Source organism: Hesperophylax consimilis, chromosome 27, assembly GCF_061612785.1.
Source record: "Hesperophylax consimilis isolate HC1 chromosome 27, BYU_Hcon_1.0, whole genome shotgun sequence".
Lineage (NCBI taxonomy): Eukaryota > Metazoa > Arthropoda > Insecta > Trichoptera > Limnephilidae > Hesperophylax > Hesperophylax consimilis.
In genome coordinates, this window is record NC_142862.1 from 15,408,114 (window position 1) to 15,433,216 (window position 25,103).

The 25,103-nt window shown below is 34.1% G+C and overlaps 1 protein-coding gene across 1 annotated transcript; it reads right to left on the minus strand.

Annotated features, from left to right (window-relative positions):
* On the minus strand, window positions 1-24,859 carry fj (four-jointed box kinase). The gene is made up of 2 exons (XM_089647720.1): window positions 23,465-24,859; window positions 1-4,034 (listed from the first exon to the last, which is right to left on the minus strand). The coding sequence occupies exon 2, from the start codon at window positions 4,005-4,007 to the stop codon at window positions 1,785-1,787; it is 2,223 nt and encodes a 740-aa protein (XP_089503846.1). The 5' UTR covers window positions 4,008-4,034; window positions 23,465-24,859; the 3' UTR covers window positions 1-1,784.
* Window positions 24,860-25,103: the final 244 nt, after the last annotated feature.

A 25,103-nucleotide genomic window follows, 5' to 3' on the forward strand; every position in this document is an offset into this window, starting at 1 on the left:
TTTTTTGTAAAAAATAAAAACTCTTTTATACTGATTACAAAAAGAATCTGTATATTGCATTTTTTAGATTTTTGCCAAATATTTGAAAATTCGTCAAATAATCTCCAGAACTGAAGTACATGAGAAATGCAGATACATTTATTTAGTTACATGAGCGATTAGATCAGCTATAGTTGACGGCAAAATCGTGGAGTAACCAAGTAAATCTGACACGGATGAAGAACGAGTTGCGTCACGTGCGACATTTCAACGGTTTTAAAACGAAACAAAAAAATGGCGGTTTTACTTCTTAAGTGTTTAACAGCGGCGTTACTTTTCACACTCATTTATAACACAAATTGTTTTGTCTCTTTCATTGGTGCCGTTGTCGTTATTGTCAAATACCAACACATTCCGTGAGCCAGGGGAGATTAGAAGAAATAAATATCGATCGTGACACTAAAATTCATCAAATTATAAGTGATGTTATTATGGATTATATTAAAATTATGTAATGGGTCGATTTTTTTCTTTCTGAAACGGTCATCCAAACTAGCAAACAATTATTTGTCAAACTTTTACAAATCAACATTGAATCGAAGATCTAAGCCATAGATTGCAAATATTCGAAATTACAGCTCTGCCACACTAAAATTAATCTTTTTTTTGTTGTTATTTGTTTTGGGGTGTTATGCCATGTTACGCTTACTCCTTCTATAGCCTGTTAGGTCGGTAATTGACGGCTACACCAAAGCATAAATTTAACTAAAACCAAATTTAAATTTTACTGTAAAACCAGCTCGTAGAGTAGTGAGCTGGCAACACAATTCATTATTAACTAGCAAGCAATGACGTGCAGTCCACAATGGCTGAAAATCAGGGCCTGTCCTAAGAGAAACGAACCATTAAATAACTGTAGAATTTTTTATCAAGATCGTTTTTTTTGTAAATTTGTGAATATTTTTACTATTATATATTTTTTTGTCATAATCCTTCTATAGTGATATAGAACGTAAGTCAGTAAATCGGTCATTTTAAAGTATTTATTGCACAAATCATGTACAAACTTGAATAAACACACTTCGTCTACCTTTCCAGTATCCTTACATAGGTACAATCCTTAAAGTAAATGGGATATATTCTAGTTATATCTATACACTGAGATATGTACAGATTACATTAAATTAATACCTATATAATGTTACGCATATTAATTACAACTTGTATGTACAGAGTTCTAAGTACAAATAATACTAATACGACATTTTTTCCTTCTATCATACAATCCAAAAATTCTTTACATATCACATACATTTTAAAAACATTACAAACAATTGCGTTTAATGACTAATACCTAGTAACAAATTGCTTGTTTTTTGGAGCTTAATATTGTAATTATCGTATGGAAAATATTAACGTAATTACCTTCGTGATGTTAGAATAAAATTATTAGAAAATCTTTCCATATTTATCTTTATTAATGAGTTCATGTAGATTTGTGTCCAGAAGCTGTAAATATTCAGTTGTTATCTAAGAAGATTAATTGTTTCGGCTTTACGTAAGTAGGTTCTTCATATATCACGTGAGATTTGAACCTATCTGAAAAAATTCAGAGAAAAATGCTTCCTGAGTTAATATACCTTTTTCTATGTATAATTTAGAAATTAAATAACATTAAAATGTCCACATTGTTAAGTGACTCACTGATCTCAATTTTCGCATATTTTATTAAGTGCAGGCCTGTTTTTTTAAGTTACAACACAACACGTTAAGTTTAAAGTAACAAACCTATTTATTGTACAGTTCTATCGTCCGAACTGTTCCTCGCACCTTTTGATCTGTGAAGCCACCCGCGCTATCCTTTCGTTCAGAATTTTGACACTTTTTTCGGGGAGAGGGGGAAGAACATCCAACACTCCAGAATTGTTGTTTTCTTTAAACATCGTGTTTAGGATATGCCCAACTTTCCCAGAGTTATGCAGCTTTCTTATGATGTCAGCAGTAGATTTCCTGAACACGCACAGATTGTCCAAAAGAAGCGTGTGGTAAACTTCGTACTTTCCTAGCAATCTGTATCCATGTAAAAGACCAGACTCATTGTCGAGGAAGAGTAAAAGATTCGTGTCAACTTTTCTAGCCAAATTGTGCGCTGGCGCGTCCATTATATTAACATTCCACTGGAAATTGTATAGATTATTCACAATCCTATCCAAGTTTGCAGTTAGATAATCGAAAATAATCAGATCTGACCACTGAGCGAGCTCCACAAATGTGTTTAAAAGATCGTTGCCGATTTTAGCCTTCACCTGCTCGATGACTTGGCTTTTTTGCTTCTCGGGCAGCTCGTCCACTATTATGGCGAGCAGTTGTTTTTCTTCGTCTATGCTATTACCGCTCAGTTCTTCTTTTAATTTGTCACCTACGAAGAAACGTTCGGTCAATTTTTTTAGCAAAAGATCGCCGTTTTTCTTGGACGAAATGTCGTTTTGATCGCTTCCTCTTTTCACGATATTCAGCACGTCAAACTTGTTTAAATGTCGCTCCGAAGGTTTAAAAACTGCAGGGATATGGGCTGATTCGAGGTTTGGTATGTATTTAGTCATGACAACGGGACGGTTAGAATTCCACTGCGCCGAGCCTATATCGGTGGCTATATTTTTCCACAAAGGATCTGTCAGATTCACAATGCTCACTAGGGAAGGTGCGAGATTGGGAAGTTGTAATGTTTGAGCTAAGTAAAAACTGAATAGCTCCCCTTGAATCTGGTCAGTGTTCTGTCTGTACCTCACACAGGCTTGTCTCCCGTCTTCAAAAGTCACCAGACGATTCTGCATTCGACCGCACCCCGTTTCCATTTTTATCGCTGAAGTAGTCTTTATATAATTCACCCAGTTGTCATTGCTGCTTGGTCCATAACCATGTGGCAAAGACTTTTCCACTTTCGCTCCCCAATAAATATTATTGTGTAATAGTGTATTGTCACCGTTACTGGTATTGCTAGATTCTTGAGGTTTGGAATTAGCCTCGAGATTGCTTTCGAGAATTTTCTTTCCAAATTCCACAAAGAAGTTTCCCGTCTCGTTAGTTCGTCCCATATCTAGATATTTCAAAAGCGTGCTTTTAGTATTGATATCGTCGCTTATATTTTCGTATTTTGAGTCTTCGATTCCATTCACCATATCCTCTACGAACGACACACTCGAGAATATCTTTGGCTTGTTGAGCTTAGTATTTTTTGGTTTGGCTAAATAAGTTTTGCTTCGAGCTTTGTAGTTGTGGATAGTCGGGAAGAAGATTTTATTTCTAGTATATTCTAACTTTCCTGTTGGAGGGAGGAACACTCTTTCGGAAGCATTTAGATTCTCTTTGTCGTCATCATTAACGTCGTCTATTGTAAAGCCGGAAATGTAGTCACGACTTCCTGAAGTTTTATTGATTACAACTTCCTTCGACAAATGTTCGTCTTGAACGATAGCATCTTTGGTCAAATACAAGAGGGGGATTATTATTCCTAAGATAATTCCTAAGCCAAATGCTATGGAGACACTGAGCAAACACCAGTGCCTGTAGGAAGAGGTTGATCTTCTAAACCCAGAGGTTATGAGAGATGTTTTACTAAGTCTTGTACTATCACTTTGCTGGCTGATGATGTCCTGGCAGGATTCACTAATGGTGCTCTGTTTCTCCAGTTTCCTTTGCGTGTAAGGACTGTCTTCTATCCTCGACTCTTCGTCGCAGCATCTCAATCTGGACGAGAAGTATTCATTGAAGGATTCTACGTTTTTGTATTGAGGTTCTTCAAAGTTATTGTAATTTTTTGGAGTCCAATCCGTGTTTATTATGTCTCTATGGCAGGCTTCTGCAAAAAGGTGCATTTTGTCATTCTGTCCCAGAATTTTCGATATCTGTTCCTCGTCTGACATCACTGTGACAGTTGTGTGATGATCGTCTTCGAAATTTCCGTTGTTTTCCATGATGATATTTGGGATAATTTTCAATTTGTGTTGAGAAATTCTTTTCGATTCCATCCAATGTGTCGAATGGGGCAGCAGGATCTGAAAAGAAGGAAAATAAAAATTGTTAATTTAAATGGATGATACATTTGGGGATGTAAATCACTGTGAAAAAATGTTGGCACGTTCACATAATATGGGTAGGCATATTTAAAATAAAGTCACAATCATCCAGGATTAGGAAACGCATACTTCAGTACCGAAGTCGTAGATGATATTTGAATAATTGAATGACAGTATGCTATATTAATTTCGCTTATCAACCAGCTTCTCTCATAAAGTTATAAATAAACACACAACATAGACAACACATCCCTGCTAACTACGGTATAGTGAACCCTGTTATCGACTGGTAGCGCAGGATACCAATTAAAGAGCTTATTTTAATTTCGCTTGTAAATCAACTTGCATTATTTATTGGTGTATTAATGAACTCGTAATAGTCTACCACAAAAAACCGCACAATGATAAAGTAGGCTTTAGATTGACTAAGAACTATGTTGCAACTTTACCTAATCCATGCGAGAATTTTTTTTCTTCCGGTGTGTACCTACGTTGTCGTCATCAGTTTTCTATCAAATCGGTATAATAAAACACTGATACTCATGATCTGTGAAAACCTGACGTATTTGTCCACTCATACCACAATATTATTCCAACCTTTAATATGATTTTATTCAAACTTTGAACAATTCATTATATTTCAAAGTTGATTTTCAAGTTCTGTGAAGGTTCTATTCAAGCTCTGGTATTATATAAATATGAACCAGTTGCTTCATATAACTACAATAAAAACAGAACTTTAATATAATTTTCACAGATCTTTAATGAATTGTTTAAATTCTGAGAATCGACTGGTCCTTAAAGTCCTTGTTGTGTGCCTTGAAGAAGTTATCATTTGTTACTTGTTTGTTAACTGGGCGAGAATGCGTTGGTTCCCTTAACTGTTAACCGATTAGACCGTAATGAACTCTGCTATCAATGACACAATTGAAAGAACTTACATTATATATTTGTACGTTTAGTTTAATAGTATTATTAGTCTTGGATTAATGAATGAACCTCCACGTTATCTCTCGTCCGCAACACCTCCCCGCTAATGCTAATCATTAGCTAATGAGACCCGGCTAACGAACTAATGGCACGCGGCGTGTGGATTGAATAAGAGCGAGCAGACAGCGAAGGCTAACGAATGTAGGCCCCGCCCATTCCCTCCCACCAGCACCACTGGAGCCACCACTGCAACCCGTCCCACCGGTGAGGGGGGCGAACCCGAACTCCGTACGGAGGAAGAGGACGATCAAATTTAATAATAGCGGTTATTATTATTTCGCGGAGTTTAAAACTCGTTGAAATAACGGCACACCGTCAACGGTGCACTGAGCAGAATGTCGATCGCGATATAATTTTTTCACATTCCTTCATTTATTATCTATTTGTCTCATTTCTCTTTTTTATTTGATTTCTTTTAAATGCTTTCATTTACTATATCATTTTATTTCTTTTTTATTTTTTTTCGAATTTCCTCATAAATTAAGATAAAAACGTTAAATGTCCACCACCTCGGAACTGGCTCAACCTGGTGAGGTGATTTATACCAAATGTTAAAACTGTATTTCTAGTTACTTATGTAACTATACATTTTTTAATTAATAAACAATAAAAATTGATACTCAGCGTGATGGGCATATTATTTTGAACTATATACACGTCGATTTATTAAGTTTTTATAACAGATATTAATTCAAATTGATGCCTAAGTGATTAGAAATGAAATTCCAATGTAATATTAAATGAAAATTACCTCTACAATAGTTTCCGAACAATAAAAAAAATGAAAACCATAATAAGATGTGTATGATTTGAATAACGCCATTTTTGTGAAAAATCACCGTTATCAATCGTATACAATTACATTTTTCTATCGATTTGGATGTTTTATTTCCTAATTACCTTATAATGAAACAATTAAAATGACAACTGTAGTGGAAAAATATTTGTAATTCCTTTTTTTAAACGCTTCGTAATACAAAGTGGGCAAAAATAACATCATACTGTGAATGTGCCATAATTTTTGCAAATAGCGTTAAATGTCATTGTGCTTTGATATTTATGTTGTAGACAAATAGAGAATTAGTTGACAACAATCAATGGAGCGATACACACATGAATAACGTGGAATTATTGTTACTGCTTATTTGACTAATTTCCGGTCTGTTGTATTAACGCAGCTTGAATTTCGTAGTCGTTTTTCTCGCCGTCCTGCACCATGCGCGCGAACAATTAATCGTCTGGCTGAACGTCTTGTGCAAACCTTCCCGTGAAAACAAAGGCCAATTTTTTTCGTTTATAACAAAATAGCAGCTAATCAACATTATTACATTACTTTTGCACAAATATTTGAACATAATATTTATTGTGGCAGATTTCTACCAACCAAACTGTCATATATTTTTAACATCGTAAAAATGATCAAATTCTGTCCGATAAGAAATTATGCAATCAAAAGAATTTAGCAAATACCAATAAGAAATTAACTTAACTTAACTTAAATGAGGTTGGGCTCTTAACCGTTTGGTAATGAAAGTCATCAGAGGGAGTCTTGATTGAAATAAAACATTTATTTCAATTTAATAAATCATACTATTAGGACAGCTACACGGAGAAAAATGTCCGTGTTAAAAAAGTGTTAGGATGCTAATTTCCTGATACATTATTAGTAACATCGAAAACACGTGTTTTTTTCCTTATACATGTCATGACTGGATGTGACAATATCAGTACGTCAATATCAATATCAATATTTGTCAGAACATGTGTTCCGCCGTCCTCATAAAACATTCGCTTTTAACTGATACTTTATTAGGAACTATCAATTCATTCGATAGATGCCTGCAGTCCAGTTTTTAACAGCAAAGTGAATAATTTAACAAAATTTTTAATAAATTAACAGTATTTCATATCAGTAAGTTAGTTATGGCTGGTTTTGAGGATCGCATTGTTAGTCCGGACGGACTTTACGGTTCGAATCTAATACATCAATTTGGCCGGCGCAATCCTAATAGTTTGAGTCTATATCATTAAAATTACAAGGGTGAGACCGATAGTTATAGCGCTACACCCGCCCATTACATAAATAATAGCGTAAGTGTTACACACCGAACCCTCAAATTAGGCATTTGGAAAGATCTTCTCACCGTGGTTGAGTATTCAATAATATCTAACTAACTAACTATCTCGCCGTTTCTCCGCAGGGATAGGCAGAGAGGATAAACAGCCACACAACGCTGTTTGGACATGCACTCAAATTGTTTCATTCACATTCATACACCGTCTCATACATATTCTTCAGTTATTTTATTAACTAATTATTTGCCCCGTTTTCCCCTAGAGCCTACACGGAGAAAAATGAATAAATTGTACACATGTATTGCTAATTAATTAAGAATCTCTTCAAATTATTGGTAATTACCGGTTAAAATCAGTATTACAGGCCCTTAACGAATGAATTGATAGGTTTCCCTGTTAAAATAAGTAATCCTGTTAAAAACAGTATTACAGGCCCTTGACGAATGAATTGATAGGTTTCCCTGTTAAAATAAGTAATCCTGTTAAAAACAGTATTACAGGCCCTTAACGAATGAATTGATAGGTTTCCCTGTTAAAATAAGTAATCCTGTTAAAAACAGTATTACAGGCCCTTAACGAATGAATTGATAGGTTTCCCTGTTAAAATAAGTAATCCTGTTAAAAACAGTATTACAGGCCCTTAACGAATGAATTGATAGGTTTCCCTGTTAAAATAAGTAATCCTGTTAAAAACAGTATTACAGGCCCTTAACGAATGAATTGATAGATTTCCCTGTTAAAATAGGTAATCCTGTTAAAAACAGTATTACAGGGCCTTATCGAATGAATTAATAGGTTTCCTGATAAAGTTTTAGTTAAATATAGTATCACGATGACGGAAAACGTATTCATAATAAAGGCGTATGAACAGGTGTTCCGATAAAATAGGAATTTATTAAAAGTTTGTCAGGAAACAGCCTGCAATCCCATTTTCAACCAGATAACCAATAATTTGAAGAGATTCTAAATAAATTAGTGATACTCATTTATCTCCGTGTATCTACCATTCTAGTGTCTAGGGGAACTAACTTATTCAATATACTTCGAACGTGAACTATAGTAAATCCACATATGTTGAAAGTGGTTAACTTATGTTCCTAAAAAATATATTCATGGACATGTTTTATGCTACGAAAGCTATGACATCTGCTTATCATAACGTGTCAATCAACTTAACTGCTTGATGATTCTGCATTGACCATCGACAATTTCAATGTCACTTACAGACAGTTCAACGACTATCTTTTGAAGCGCGTCACAGTAAAACTGCCTCGTGACCTTTTTATACTTACGTGTACCTTAAATTTGTAATCTTTTCCATAATATATTGATGCACAACCTCCATAGATTAATAAAATAAAAATTAAATTACTGATTTAAAATTATCAATGCCACTACTTTTTAGAGAATGGTTAACCAAGTGATGGTTATGTCGTTGAGTGACAATAGACGTTCCGCAAATCTTGCAATACTTGTTGGGCTGGATGGGTTGTTTCAAAGAATTTTAACAATTCATCAATTTTCAATGTTGATTTTAAAGTTCTGTCAATGTTCTACTCAAGTTTTGTTATTATTAATGGCCAGTTTCAGAAAATTGAAATAATAAAAGTACTTGATTAGAATCTTCACAGAACTTGAAATTAAACTTTGAAATTTGATGAATTGTTCAAATTCTGTGAAATAACCCTCCTTAGTTTCAATATAGAGCAGAACTCTACTGATATCCCATTCCTCTTAGAATGCTATGGCTTTTATTTGCATGAAAACTTCAGCTGTAGTTGTCGCTACAACTTTTTCCAAGATACCATATGGCAGAACTGATGTTCTAACACAGCATGACATGACAAGAGAAATGGTGCTACTGATTAGCGAAATTTATAAATAGGGTACTGTAAATAAACAACCTTAATTAATTTCAAAAGAACCGAAAAAATAAAACCATGAACAGATAACGGAAACATCAAGCACAATCTCTCACATATTGTTCAACGAATTCACTGAATTCGATGCACTTTTTCATATGGCCAAATTTCTAGGTTACTGTGCTAAAACTTTGTGTTTCATATTCGGATAGTTGGGCTCTTTGTAAATGAACAAAAGATTGAAAAAAATATCACCTACATACTTCCGTGCAAACGAGAGATAAGAAAAGAACTGATGGTCTTTTCTACAAAGATTGTAATAAATTTTCAATATTCTTTTTCTATATGACACTATACTGCGACTGCTCGGAGCCGGTACCACCTCCAGAATTAATTGGTTCCACGGCAAATCACAACAGTAGCAATTCAACACACTTTTGAAAAGTGACATAAAGTCGTTAAAAGTGATATACATTGTCTATCCCATACCTAACCTACTTAAAATATTTATCTTTCATCACTTTTCAAGACTGACTCTATATCATTTTTCGAGGGTGTGTTGAATTGCCACTGTCCTGAATTGGCCGGTTACCAATCAATCCGATATATTCAGTGGTGTGTAGTTATTGTTTTCAGATTTTCACAATACGTTTCCTTGATAAGTCAACACAACGACAATTCACCACGCCTTTAAAAAGTGATATATATCATCAAAAGCGATGATAAAAAACTAACCTACGTAACCATAGTGGTATGGAAAGGAGATGGGGGAAAGGAAGGTGGGCCATTTCTTGGGATGAATTATATTAATTTGGACACAACTACAAAGCACTATGTAAATAAAAACTATGAGGGTATTACCACATTTTTTATTCTAAAAAATTAAGAAAAATATTACGATAGTGAAGGTATTTTTATTTTATTTTTATGTTGGTAAATAAAATTTCTATAACGATTTACAAAGTGCCATTTTATTTTTATTCGTGAAATCGGTGGCGTTGAACTTGTTCTTACTAACTTCATACGTATATAACGTTGTAACCAGTTGGAACCGTTTTGGAATGTGCGGTTTTGATCGTTTTTAAAAATCAATAATTATGAATGAAATATTAACATTGAACATTTTCAGTACAAATTTCAGAGTACGATTATTAAACGTTAATCTATCACACATTGTTTTACAACGGTATTCAAAGTTTGTGAAAATGCTCAATTACAAACATACGCCTGTAAAATTATGTAATTCAAAAATCAAATGGATGAGATATTGTATTTAATTTTAAACATCCAATGTAATCAATGATAAATCAATAACTGGTAAACATTACGTAAACAGGAAATAGATTCATGATGGACATCCACTCAATTGTGATATTAAAAAAACACTATGATATGACTGTACAACTCTTTCCTAGGGTCAACTAAAGTCAAGTATGACAACGGCTCACTTCATACGGTGACGTGTTTAAATTCCCATTTTTTTAAAGTAGGTATAGACAGCAACTTTACTGTCCCCATAGATAAAAAGACCCTCACTAACAAACGTGTTTTAAATTTTACACAACAACTGATAAACAACATTTTCGATACATAGATGGTTATTATGCAGTTTATCAGTTTTGTAAAATTTAAACCACGTGTATTATTACAGCTGATAGTATTTATATTGATTTAGGCTTCATGTGAACGGGTCGTTTCTCCGATTTGTTTTGTGTAAGTCGGCTCGCATGCAGAAAGAGCTATCAGCATCAATTTTCTTCCGTCATATAATGAAGACCTCTCCAAGACCCGCATTAATAAAACCCTATCGAGTGGCCTTACGTTAACCTCCCTAACAACACTGCGAAACTGGTTGCCGATATGGTTTCCCCATATTTACACCGTATAGTTAGTTAGGCGGAACATTAAAATTATTTAAAAAAAAAAAAAATTACCTGTCCTAGTGGTAGAAGATTCTAAAATATTGATGGCTCTCCACATCAGCATATCAAATTCTTGTAAAGTATTGCGCATTCTATGATTCAATCGAAGTTATAATTCACAAGTCAGATCACAATCAGAAAACAGCTCTACCGCCCATTCAATAATTTCATAACATTCGCAATTTGGGAGGCGGATATGGGTACCCCCGCCCCGAGAACCATTTATTGGCCAACCAACACCTCTGCTATGCCATAGGTCACCTCAAGTTCATCGCTACGTTTGGTGACTTAGCAGGAGTGACCGGGTTCATGGGGTGAGGTCCGTCTATGCATTGGTGGCGGCTGCGTCCACCCACCTACTGGTTAAGGGAGACTCTTTGACCTCTCCACCAGGGCTCTATCTACCCATCGGCCTGCATCGCAGTGGAAGAAATGGATTCGTACGTCAATCACTCCTGGACACACTGACCCCAGATTCCTACTCAACCATCATACCTGTCACCTTCCCGTAACTTCCTTTCCCTTATTTGTCTTAAAAGACACTCCACACAACATCACCAAAGATGACATTAAAAAAATAATTAAATTAGGCGTCGGCAAGATATTACACAGGAGTGATTTTAACGTACATAACACGTGGAGAGAATTATTACACCTACTGGAATTAAGCATTTAAAAAAACGGTTTTTTTAATTGGATCAAATTTAGAGTGTTAAAATCCACGCCAAATAAATAAAAAGTGAAAAACATAATAAAAATTAGGTTTGGTTAGGCTTTTTTTACACTTATAATTCAGTAGATAATCACCATGAGTAATTTCGTTCCTGTGTAATTTTGTCAGTGTAGTTTTAGTATGTGAAATAGGCGCGTGTGTAAACGGAGAAAAATTATTTGTAATTTATTAAGAATGTCTTCGAATTTTTGGTAATCCGGTTAAAAGCAGGATTTCAAACCTTTAACGAATGAATCAGGTTTCCTAATAAACTTTTTTTTCCTAATAATACATTATGGTTAGAGGCCTCCAATCCCGTTATTAACCGGATTATCAATAATTTGAAGAGATTCTGAATATATTAGCGATACTCATTTTTCTCCGTGTAATTTCGTCATGTAACTATTCAATAGTTTTAATTCATATTTGCTAAATTAAAAATTTATTTGCTATTTACGCGTATAATATTATAAGGGCAGTAGGAGGAAATCAAATATTGTCATATTATTGACATATTATTATTATTATTATTATTATTCATATTATTATCATATTATTGAATGTTTGTCTGTATTCAAACATAGTAATAACATGTTTTTATAACAAGAAAAAATATTGCAAAATATTTAATAATGCAGGTTCGGGGTTCGAATTCTGGACCCTAAGGTCACTAGACCGCTTCACCACGGAGACTCTCATTCTCCATAATTAAATGCCCGGTGAGTCTGTTTTGAAAATTAATTGAATTGGCTACACTACGTAGCCACTACCAACCTGAGAACAGTGGTGACCAACCTGAGACATGCGAACCTTTTTAGAAACGTTCAACCGTTCAGACTAATTTGTTCGCTTTTGGAAACATCTCATGTAGGTTTCATAGATATCGCTGGCTCCCTTACTGTGATGATGAGAAATATTATCTAAATGTTAGAAAGAGAAAAAACCACGCTTTATATTCAAATCTAGAAGTTACCAAATGAAAAACTAACTCGAAATAAAACTGTACGATATCATTGTTTTCGACCGCAATTTGAGAAAAAAATATAAAATTCGTGTAAAAAAGACAGGTGACAATAACGTTTTTAATATCATTTTTCTAATGAAATGTGTTTTTTATTTTTTTCGCGTTTTCAATTATTTTAATTCTTGTTTAAATATCTCAATTTTTTTTGGTCATTTTTAACAATAAAATTTGAAAGTATGTTTCATTACCTACCTAAAACAGTTTTTCGGATACGTTCAGAAATATTCCATTTATTTGGATTTTGTTGCAAGGCAAAAATACTCTTAACTTCTGGCAGAATATTAAAAAAAAAGTGCTAATAAACCTTGTTTTATGTTTCTAAACACAAAAAACCCTGGAATAGTAAGGTTTATCAAGTAGATTGATTCTGGGCAGACACTTTGAAGGAAATCGAAATCGAAAATCCCGAAATCTTGCATGGATCTTTTAATGAATCTCGAAAAACATACAAAACATTGTAGTCTCTTATTAAAGTAAATTATAATGAACGTGAACGTTCTATATTATACGAGGGTAGGAATCATGCTCTGAACTTGACCTTGGTTACAGTGGTATTTTTCATGATTCTGTAGTTCTCTGTAGCTCTGAAATAATACTACAAGTGCCATCTGTGTTTTACACAGCTAACTGACATCCAATAAATAACTGTATTATGGGGGTATTTCACCATTATCTTGATAGCTTATAATAGGGTAATGTATCTTAATAAATAATTAAACAAATGCTCTCGATATTCGAGTACCGAATAGTAAGCACGGACTTTCTAGATGATACTCCTTAATCTAGTATGATTTTTATAAAGCAGAAATTTGAAGCATAAAACCTTCGAAAAGCTAATCAGTCATGAAGATTTAAATATGAAATAATTCAGCCACTAACAAAGACAAGAAGCAGTGAAATTTGTTGTTCATTTGTCTACATATGAACTTTTAAAAGATTTTAAACGAGATAATTACAATTCAGCTCGTTAAACTAGTTAATCTAGTATCATTTTTATAATACAGAAATTTGATTAATGAATAATTAAACGAATGCTCTCGATATTCGAATGCCGAATAGTAAGCACGGACTTACTACATGATACTAGATTAAGGAGTATTTCACCACCTCAAGATTTTCTTGAAATACTTCTTAATCTAGTATAATTTTTATAAAGCTGAAATTTGAGGAAAAAAACCTTCGAAAAGCGAATCAGTCATGAAGATTTAAATATGAAATAATTCAGACACTAACAAAGACAAGAAGCAGTGGAATTTGTTGTACATTTGTCTACATATGAACTTTTAAAAGATTTTAAACGAGATATTTACAATTCAGCTCGTTAAACTAATTAATGAAATTTACGTAAAATTAATGTTTCCTATTTTTCTTCACTGGATTTATCATACCCATTGATCTAAATATATAAATATTTACACCATATATTTGTTTTAAAAAAATAATGGTAAAAATACACATTGTTCGCATGCCGAAAGTTTCGGATCCCTTCTATACATCATCATGCACACGATTACACACCTTAGGCGATCACGACTACTTTCGCCCTCCACATCCGATGCGTTTAACCTTTGCTCTTGCCCTGAAGCCACCGAAGGGTCCCGGGCGTTTATATGGTCCTAATCACCGGTTGATATATTAAGTTATAATCGTTATTGGTCCTTCTTTTGTGTACGTATCCTTTTATTTCTCATACAAAATTATATGCGCAAGTAATATTAAGGGACCAACGCACTCTGTTCCCTTTTTTCTATATTTATAATGTGTACTAGGATGACAGTTACAATTCTGCTGATGTAATGACGTCGGAAACGATGTGAAATTCGTGCTCGTATAATTATTTCACCGTATAGTTGTCCAAACATCTCAGCGTTCCAGATTATGTTGTACTTGTAAATAAATAGTTTTATAAGAAATTATATGTTATACAGGGTACCCGGGAGAAAAGTGTTCAAGTTAACGCTCTACCATCATGTAAAATCAGCTCCCGAAGTTAGCGCACTTTACCCCCGGACACACTGTATATGTATTGATAAAGTTTTGACAGTGTATAATAAATTTAACTCAAAATTCCGCCTCAATACTGGTTTGCCATAGATAAAGATCAGACAGAGATGTGCAACGTTGCCACTCTTCACTCCCATCGTTAATCATTTTTACTACGTATAGATTAATTTTAATAAATTATAATTACTCCATGCCATATTACACAAAATACTGTAATTACCATCTAATAATTTCTTGTTAGTATTAACTTAGTAAAGCACATCAGTTAATATTAACATGGTAAGGCACATAAGTTAGTATTAACTTGGTAAGGCACATCAGTTACTATTAACTTGGTAAGGCACATCAGTTAGTGTTAACTTGGTAAGACACATCAGTTCGTATTAACTTGGTAAGGCACATCAGTTAGTATTAACTTGGTAAGTCACATCAGTTAGTATTAAGTTAGTAAAGCACATCAGTTAATATTAACAAGGTAAGGCACATCAGTTAATATTAAAATGGTGAGGCACATCAGTTAGTATTAACTTGGTAAGACACATCAGTAAGTATTAACCTAGTAAAGCACATCAGTTAATATTAACATGGTAAGGCACATCAGTTAGTATTAACTTGGTAAGGCACATCAGTTAGTATTAATTTGGTAAGGCACATCAGTTTAAAAAAAAACTTACTCTCTACTCTTTACTCACTTTTAATTTGTACTGTTCGTGAAATGTAATATATTTTCACTGAAGAAACTAGTTGTTTAACGTATTATTATTATCATATAACGTAGTATTATCGATTATACGATATTATTTTATATTTCTCAGTATTTGCTCAGTTATAACTTCTCTGACCACCCTGTTGTATAACTGTAAGTAATTTTCTTTAAAAAACATAAGTTTGTGAGTAAAAAACTAACTTTAAGAACGATGATATATGTAATCTATAATACTAAAATTAACAACACACAGTCAAGATCGCCCTTAATGGGACGATTTCGACGGCCTTCGTGGTCGAGTGGTAAGGCTCTCGATTAGCAAACTGGAGGTAGCGGATTCAAATCTCGGCGAGTTGTGTCATTTCACAATTTATTAATTCATGGTAATATCCCAGTATTGCCCTTCAGAGAATCATGTAATCATCACTGCGCTCTACCCTGAGATACCTTTTACATTATAACCACGGACTAAAAAACCCTGGACGGAGCTATTCGAGAACAATTTTAAGTCGCGGAGTGAGGCGGAAGATGTATGAAAAATACCAAAAACATTTAATGACATATCCATTTCTTGTCTCGTCAAAAATCAAAAACAAAACAGAAGCCGTTACAACTGCATTAACAAAACAAAAATCAAATAATAATAGTTCATTACCGATTAGGCACCGCTTTGAGTACAAATCAGTTCAAAAGTAGTCATACAAGATGGCTGCCAGGCAATTTCCTCTCACCCTAGATTAGGGTTATTAGGCTTCAATGTCATTTATACAAAAGTAGTCATACAAGATGGCTGCCAGGCAATTTCCCCTCACCCTAGATTAGGGTTATTAGGCTTCAATGTCATTTATACAAAAGTAGTCATACAAGATGGCTGCCAGGCAATTTCCCCTCACCCTAGATTAGGGTTATTAGGCTTCAATGCCATTTATACAATATCGCACTAATGCTCTGTCCAGGGTTTTAGGTCCATGATTATTACGTTATTTAATAATTATAATATTTCCGCTTACCCTGGCATGGACAGAGCGTGATTAAAACTTAAATAAAGTTAATTAATTCTGTCCAAAAAGCGTGTTATTTAGTTTAGAAATAGCATTGAAATACACGGAAGCAGTCACGAAATAGTAAAACCCATTCATCGTGAAAAAACTGCTTCATTCACTAAATAGTGTTTTTGGTCTGGCCAGAAGAAAGATACAGAGATTCTGGGATGATGGGAGGTGACTTGCAGATTCATAGATTGTAGAAATGTAAGTACTGCAGGATCGTTACGAAAGTTTTACTCAATCTATCAATATTTTCGTTAATTATTCCAAAAGGATATAAGTATTGTTTAAGGCGATGCACTACGTAGTAATTCAAAATCATGTGTTTTTGGTTTGAAAATTTGGTCGCTTAGAAATGTTTCAGATGCTTTCATTAAATACTGCGAGCAGAACACATCCTTGCCTTTAAATGAATCGAGTATTTTTTAGATAAATCTTTTTATAAGCCCAGAAAAAAATAATGTATTAGGCCTATGAAAAATGCTTTAAAGTTCAAAATCTCCGACTTACGTACCCATTTTCGGTTATGGTTTTATTGCATAATGTGGCGAATTGAGTTATTTATAAAATAATCGAAAAACATTCAAATATTTGTGCTTACACATCCACAAAATAAAATAAAAGGCACTTTTTGGCCATGTTTTTTTCTTGCATAAATCAAAACAGGTGGATGGTGTTAAGGGGGAATTTAAGCCTTATCGCCATCTACGTAAGGGTTGTTATTGATAGCTGCTCGATTCAAAACATTACACGACGTAGTGCATCGCCTTAATGTAATTCACTAACTATCACGCCGTTTGCCTGAAAGGGTAGAAATAGGGGTCGAATCGCCAAACAATCTTGGCACACACTCCTTGCCTCATTCACATTCATACATCGTCTCATAAATACACTTCTATTATTCTGACTCTTGACACGGCCGGACTCAAGTAATATACTTTCTTAATCTTACTCATTACGCTTACTATAATATACTCTATATTTCTCAAACGGTCATATATGATTTTACCCCACATACGCCACAGTGATCTCATTTCTACAGCTTTCAGTCTTATAGCATTTTCAAAATCATTTTTTTTAATTCTTCAATCAGTTTTTATGCAACGGTTCGTTGGTATAGTTAAGCTAGTTTTAACCTCTCGAGTGCAGACAAAACAATATCATCAAATATTCCCGCTTGACATTCAATTTCAAATAAATTAGCTGTTTTTTAACGTATTCAAATTTAAATACTATCATTAAACATAGAAGAAAGATTCTTTGTGTATCAAATGCACCAACACAAACAATCCAACATTGACATGATGGCCTCTCGACTAGCAAGCTGGAGGACACGGGTTCAAATCCCGGCGAACGCAAGTCAATTACATTTGATTAATATATGTTATTTCACCATTTACTCATTTAAAATAATAATATTTGCGGCATGTTCCAGATTGGAAGATAGTTCAAGCATCGCCCTGGTGTAAGATCACAGTTCAGAATTGAAACATTGCTTGAAATGGCTTTGCCTTGTTTGGTAACCAAATCTGATTAGCCAGGTACTTCTCACCTTCCTCTTCCCCATCTCCTTCCCCTCCCCACTACCATCAGTGTACCGGCAGTTGGGACAAATATATATTTGTAACAAATTTGTTTTGAATTTAAGGGTCATTTTCAAAATTGGAACAAATTTTCGATAAAGTGGGAATCCACCATAATATTTAAAAAAAATGGAATTATAATATCCCATGATTTTTCATGTTCTGTGACAGATTCTTAAATTTTAATTTATTAATCATAATATATAACTTTTTCATCATTTGGAAGTGAATACATAACAAGTAGATACACAATCCCGGAGTCCATAAAGTGGAAGGGGTTTCAGATTATATGAAAAACGGTCTACGATTCGCGTTCAGTTCCTCAGCGAACACTATTCGTGATTCCATCGTAATTGGTGGATATACTGTAAAGAAAGCGGAAGATGATGATGTTACACTTCTATCTAACTCTTGGGGAGTAAATTGTGTTGTTCTATGAAAGTTGAAGTCACCAGTTAAACCGTAAGTACGAGTATTTACAACAGAAGAAAACGTTCTCGAAAAATTATATTTTTTCTTCGTTGAGATCATAAAATAGAAAAAAAACACCAAGTTATATGCAATAAAATACAGGGTTTTCAATAAGAGGTGTTATTTTGATATTCAATCGTAAAAGATCAATGGTTTCGTTGCTTGTGTGGCACGTAGCGCCGTTTTGTTGAAAGCAAACGTTGTCCAGATCAATACCATCCAATTTCGGCCATGAAAAATTATTAATCATCTCTTGATAGCGCAATCCATTCACCGTAACTGTTGCTCCAGCCTCATTTTCGAAAAAGTAAGGTCCAATGACTCCGCCGGATCATAAAGCGCACCAAACAGTCTCACGTTGAGGATAGAGAGGCTTTTCAACAATAACTCTTGGGTTTTCCGAGCCCCAGATGCGACAATTTTGCTTGTTGACGAAGCCACCGAGGTGGAAATGGGCCTCATCACTCAAGAGAATTTTAATAATTTCAACGCGTTGTTGAAGCGTGTATCGTTCCATTTTTACTAATGGCATAGTTTCTACTTGTCAAATGTCAAAAAATGACAGCTTCAAAAGTAACATCTACCGAAATAGCGGGCTATTCAAAATAACACCTCTTATTGGAAAACCCTATAAATACTTACATGTAAATAAATACAAAATATTTGATCAATAATTTCATCCACATGGCCGAAGCCCGTAGCAAGCTCCCGAATAGCAAGTAGGTTAATAAATGCATACTTGAACGTTGATGCAACATCACTTTGTGTTAATAATATGACATTAATTAAGTTCTGAATGAAAAAACGTGCTTGGCTAGGCTGACAAAACGGAAGAGAGTTTATTATATATCATAGACAAATTAAGTTCTGTATAATAATAATAAATAATATAATAATAATAATTGGATGACTTGTATAGCGCCGTTTTTGTTCAAAATCACCTCAAGGGCGCTGTACAAACTTATAATACATTTCTACAGTGATCTATGTTATTACTTAACTATTGATGGAGATAATGTACAGTACAATACTTACCTGGTAGGTCACTTGAGATTAACACTTAATTAACATTATCTAATTGTTTATTAGCGAAATTTAGATACAGGATTTAGGACATAATTGGAAAATTGAATATAACTGGACTTTCTCTTAGGAATGGTATATTTAATTTAAGGGTACGACAGCTTTTCCGAATAAATATAATGGACGAAATGCGAAAGTATTATTATTTTTATGAACACGTGTTCCGACTTCCTCATAACATATTCGTGCCTTATAAGAGTTTGTTATGAAATGTCAAATCATTTGTCCTAGGCCTCTAGTCCCGTTTTTAACAGGAAAACGAATAAATTGACCAGATATCTACGAGTAATAAATCAACAATATTTCATAGCAGTAAGATTTCTCTGCGTAGTTCACGATGAAAATGAGCGATTTTCAGACAAAGTTTGGCTGACGAAATATAGCACTTCCAATTATTTAAAAATCGGTAATTATTATTTGATGTCTTAGGACAGGCGCGAATAAATGTTTTTATTAGATGGTTTATAATTATTGATTAATATATTTTGATCTGGCAAAAAAATTATAAATAATCTCTGCAAAGCTTTTCCGTAAAAAAAGTTAGATTTTTAAAAAATCACTAGCCAATTTTTTAAATAATAAAAAAAAACTTAATTCCAAAATAACACTATGTATACCTAAAGAAATTTGAAATTCCTACATCTAAATTAAATAGACGCAAGTTTTTAACAAGTTTTTCGGTAAAGTTGTAAAGTTCCAACAATTAGACACCGACGATCGGGAAAGCAGGAAACCCGTCAAAAAACTAAATAGATACCGATTCTTTACAGAACCATCCAACGTAATCATGTCACCACTTAGTAGCGGGTACCTTACTTAGCGAGTAACCCGTGATTAAGTCATCAGATACCTGTTAGTAGGTAATCTGACAGGACCGTAAACCTAAACACGCCTCCGAATTAGCCTGAGTCTATAATTTATATATTATTTATGGTTCTAATAGGCCCCATTAGGCCAACTACTACCAGATCAGTTAGTGGTTAGATTAGGACAATCAGTCATATTACAATCACAACCTAATCTTGAGTTGAGTTGAGTTGAGTAAATAATCGGTTAATGGTTTGTATCGCTATTTGTATACGATGATTGTCTTGTTAACCTACAAATAACATTTTTTTAATTCATGTTTTTGCTCTGAGCTACTTGGACTATAAGATCCCTATTTGGGGTATGTTGTATAGTAAAACGGAGTGCGGGGGGGAGATGACGATGAAGAGGAAGGTTGGGAAAGAGATGGTTATTTAAATCTGGTTTATGGTTCTAACAGACCCGTTAGGCCTGTTAGTGATTTTGACTGTTAGTGATCAGTCAAATTACATTCATAACCTAATCGTTGAGTAAATTTTTTATTTTTTATTTATACATCTTAGGAAAAGTTGACAGCAAATCTTTAATTATACAATAATACAATAATAATATAATTAATTATGCCAATTATTAACTTTCCACTGATGAATAGTTAATGGTAAGGTGTACAATGTCATAGAGATGTTGTCTTAAATTAATTTCTTGTTTAGTTAGAAAATATTAAAACAAAGGATGGTGGTGGGGAGGAGGGGGATATAGGATAAGGATTAAGAGGCAAAGGACGGGAATATATAGGAATTGAACTTCTAGTCAGTGTTTTGTTGATTATTGAGTTTTTGTTTTATGTCGCGTAAAGTCGAGTTAAAAATGTCAATATGGTAATAATTTAAGTTAAAAGAATGTGTGGATCTGTAGATAAATGAGTTGTGTTTGGAATTGGTCTTACAATGAGGGAGATTAAAAGTAAACGACTGTCTGCTGTTGCCATTGGGAACATGGAATAATAGGCGTTGAAGAAGATCAGGACTATCGATTAAATTGTGTGTAATTTTAAATAACATTACCGAATCTGCTATATTTCTTCGGAAAGTTAACGTCTATATATTGAAAAACTTTGCAGAGTCTTCATTACTAATATGAGATCGAAAAGAGCGGAAATTAAGGTACCTTAAAAATCTATTTTGAACACTTTCAATTCTATTTTTATGTATTACATAACCTGGGTTCCACACTTGTGATGCGTATTCAAGGATACTACGAACCTATGAGAAAGATTTGTAAATGAGTTATAGTTGATACGGTGTCCATGTTTGTATAATTATATATTTAATTCCATTTACGCAAATTCATAATATATAACAAAAATGTAAAAGGAGCAAACGAAATGCAAAGAAACGATTATTTTTATAGGTTTAAAGAGAGTGAAAGACAAAGTTATTTTTACGTGGTCTGCTGAAATTGCTAACATGATTAGCTCAGATATAAAAGTTAGAAGGAATGAATTGAAAACACAAGTACTAATACGATCCATGGCGTATAAACACATAACAAGAATTTCAACTGCCTGGATTCACTGGTATTATGGTATCCCCAATTGGAGTATGTTGAGACGAAAGGGAGTGGTGAGCGGAAAAAGATAGCGAAAAGGAAGGTAAGGAAGTATCTGGCTATTCAGATATTGAAACTAAATATGGTTAAAGTCATTTCAAGCAAGGTTACGATTATGAATGGTGGTCTGGTCAGGACGATACGTAAAGTATCTTCTACTCTGGGTAGGAAATCTTGTAGTAGGTACCTAAAAGATATCAATGTTTAATTTCAAAATTGCGATGATCTTTGTAATTTTGACTGTGCAATCTGCTGTATTTGATAGATGAACTGTTTACCATTTTTCTGTCCTTACGTAGGTGAAATTCAATGTACGCCATATAATATCGTCAGGGATATAAGTCAAATTTTGAGGCTTTGCAATATGGACTTGTAGAAGAAAGCTAAAGGTATTAAGTAATAATTAATCATACAATCAATAATTATTGAAGAGGTAAAGGAAAACTGTATGTCTTGATCATAAACGGAGAAAAAAGATCCCGTTGAAAAATATTATTATTTCATTCAAAATATATCGAAATCACGTGTTCTTTTCCTAACAGATACCATGACAGAGTGCGACAATATCAATAGCATGTCAATGTATACGCCGTCTTCATAAAACATTCGCTTTTGACTGATACTTTGTCAGAATCTCTTTTAAATCATTCGTTATATGCATGCAGTCCCTTTTTTAACAGGAATACGAATAATTTTACCAGATTTTTAATAAAACAACAGTATTTCATAACAGAGTATCTTCGATAGTGAACAATCTTCAATCGTCAAGATTTATTGTGAGAAATACTACCTACATTTTGAGGGAAAACGTGTCGGAAGTTCGAATTCGTAAATAATAAAAATTTAGAAACAAGAGAAACTGAGCTGGATTGGGTTGAGTTTGCATTGCAGAAGACATTAAAAAAACTATAACAACAACAAAAAATCTGAAACAAAATTGTTTTTGATGAACAGGTGAATGCATCAACAGATGAATACATCAACAGACCGTAAACGAATGCAATAATTAGGTGCATGGCAATGGCTTGACAAGTGGTATTTCATAATCTCGCTTAATCTTTTAAGGACAATTTTAATGTGAACACTGCACAATAGTCCCAATGCTTCCAAAAGTCAGTGAGACTATGGCAGTCCCAGTCAGAGTATATTGCGAGGCTGAAAGTATTGAAAATTGAAAGAAAATGAGGTTGTACCTGGCTAGTAAGATATGGACACGAAACACGACTAAAGCCATTTCAAGCAAACTTTTAATTCTAATCGGTGGTCTTTTACTAGGGAGATACTGAGAGTCTCTTCCGCTCTGAACATATTTAATTTCAGCGAGATTCAACTACATATAGACAAAATTATATTTATTCTAAAACTCGTTATTGTCGATATGTACATACATCAAAATAATTTCATGAAATGCTATTGTAATCCCACCCATTATAACGCCGGCGTTTGCGACGTCTACCCATAATAAATTCATAATTTTTAATGTCACATTATATAATATCACTTGATAAAGCTTACCTCAAGTTCAGTCCAAGCGGTGGTCCGGCGATCCGGTAAACGAACACATCGGTAGTTGTAAGTTTACAAGGTGGTTTTACAATGACAAATAGCTACTGAAATGTCACCGTTCCGTTGCCCGTTGAATGTCCCAAGTCACGACAATTAACGACCGAAGTCACAACAAATAAAACAATCTGTTTACTGCGGCACAACACTACTCACAGACTGTGTACTAACGTCAAGTTCAAGAGTTATAACTTTAATTAATCAGTTATTTGGTTTATCGCAGCAATAAGCTCACTTAAATTAGTTAACTTGTATGTTTTAGGAATGTTAATTGATATTGCGATACGTCTTGATATCATCAGATAATATATAATATTGTAGGTACTCGCGTTAAGTATTACGAAATACAGTTAAAATGTTTGAGGTGATTTTAGCTGCAATGTCGGACGTAGAATGTCGAATATTCCAGTAAAAAGACAGCTTAAAGCAGTGGTAAGTGGCTGTTCAATCAGCCTTGATATCGCGGGCAGCGTATGTTATAATATTGGTGGAGTGAGCTCGGTATCGGATCCAATCTATGATATTTTCTTCAAGCATCGCCTTTAATGCTCCTCCCCGCGGCGAGTTCTGCCAACCGGTATCACCCGCAAATTTACCAAACTCTTGGCTTTTTGTTATCTTTTTTGGATACGGCACAGCCCTTCTTTCAATCGATGGCCGATCACAAGGAACACAACTCAAATATTCGCCAACAAACTCCAGCGGGTATTTTGAATATTGCTTTCAAAACTCTGCGGGATATTTTCATAAATTATGCCGGACGTTTCGGTGCAATATTTATAATGTTATTTCTTTACGCTATTTTACCGCACTCCTCTTCAATTTCTTTTAGATATGGGTACATTTATATTGACACACTTTTACATTTGCGTTATTTAGTGTAAGTTTATGAGTCTAACAATGTCAGTTTTAAAACAATTTTAGGTATGTCAGAGTTGTTATTAATATTAAAACTTTCATTATTTTGCAATTGTCACATAGGTATTTGTTCAATAGTCTCACACACGATTTAAACAATTAAAAATCCAAGTTTTTAAAGGCACATTCCCCGATAGTCCAGTGAAGTATTACACAATTACAAACCGCCAGAAACTTTGTCAATGTGATTAAAATCACAATTATTTTTAAACTGTCCGGCGGAGTGACGATCTCGACTACTGTCATCCATAAAACTCACGGCGTTTAATTAATTTAAAGTCACACTATTAAAAAGCTCCGGAACGGAGATATCACTACTAGTTTTTTGTAGAAAATAATGAACCAACGGACGCGGGAGACTTTAACAGAATCTCAGTAAGAAAATTCCCGAGAAACTAACAAAACTAGGCAGCGCGGGTTTAGGACCAAACGAACGTCCATCCTCCATAAAGGTCGGGACGGTATTGAAGAAATGAAAGAATGACAATCATAGAACCTGAGGTGAGTCTAGCCCGAGCGCCTCCAAAACGCCCTCCAGCAATTTACCACCTCATCGCGCGGCATTTTCAAAGCCTCCGATAGTTCACGACAGGCTTCTCGGCATACCTGTTATAAAGTAGATCCTTTTTACTAATCGGCACAACTTGAATGAATTGGAATGCAAGGCATTACG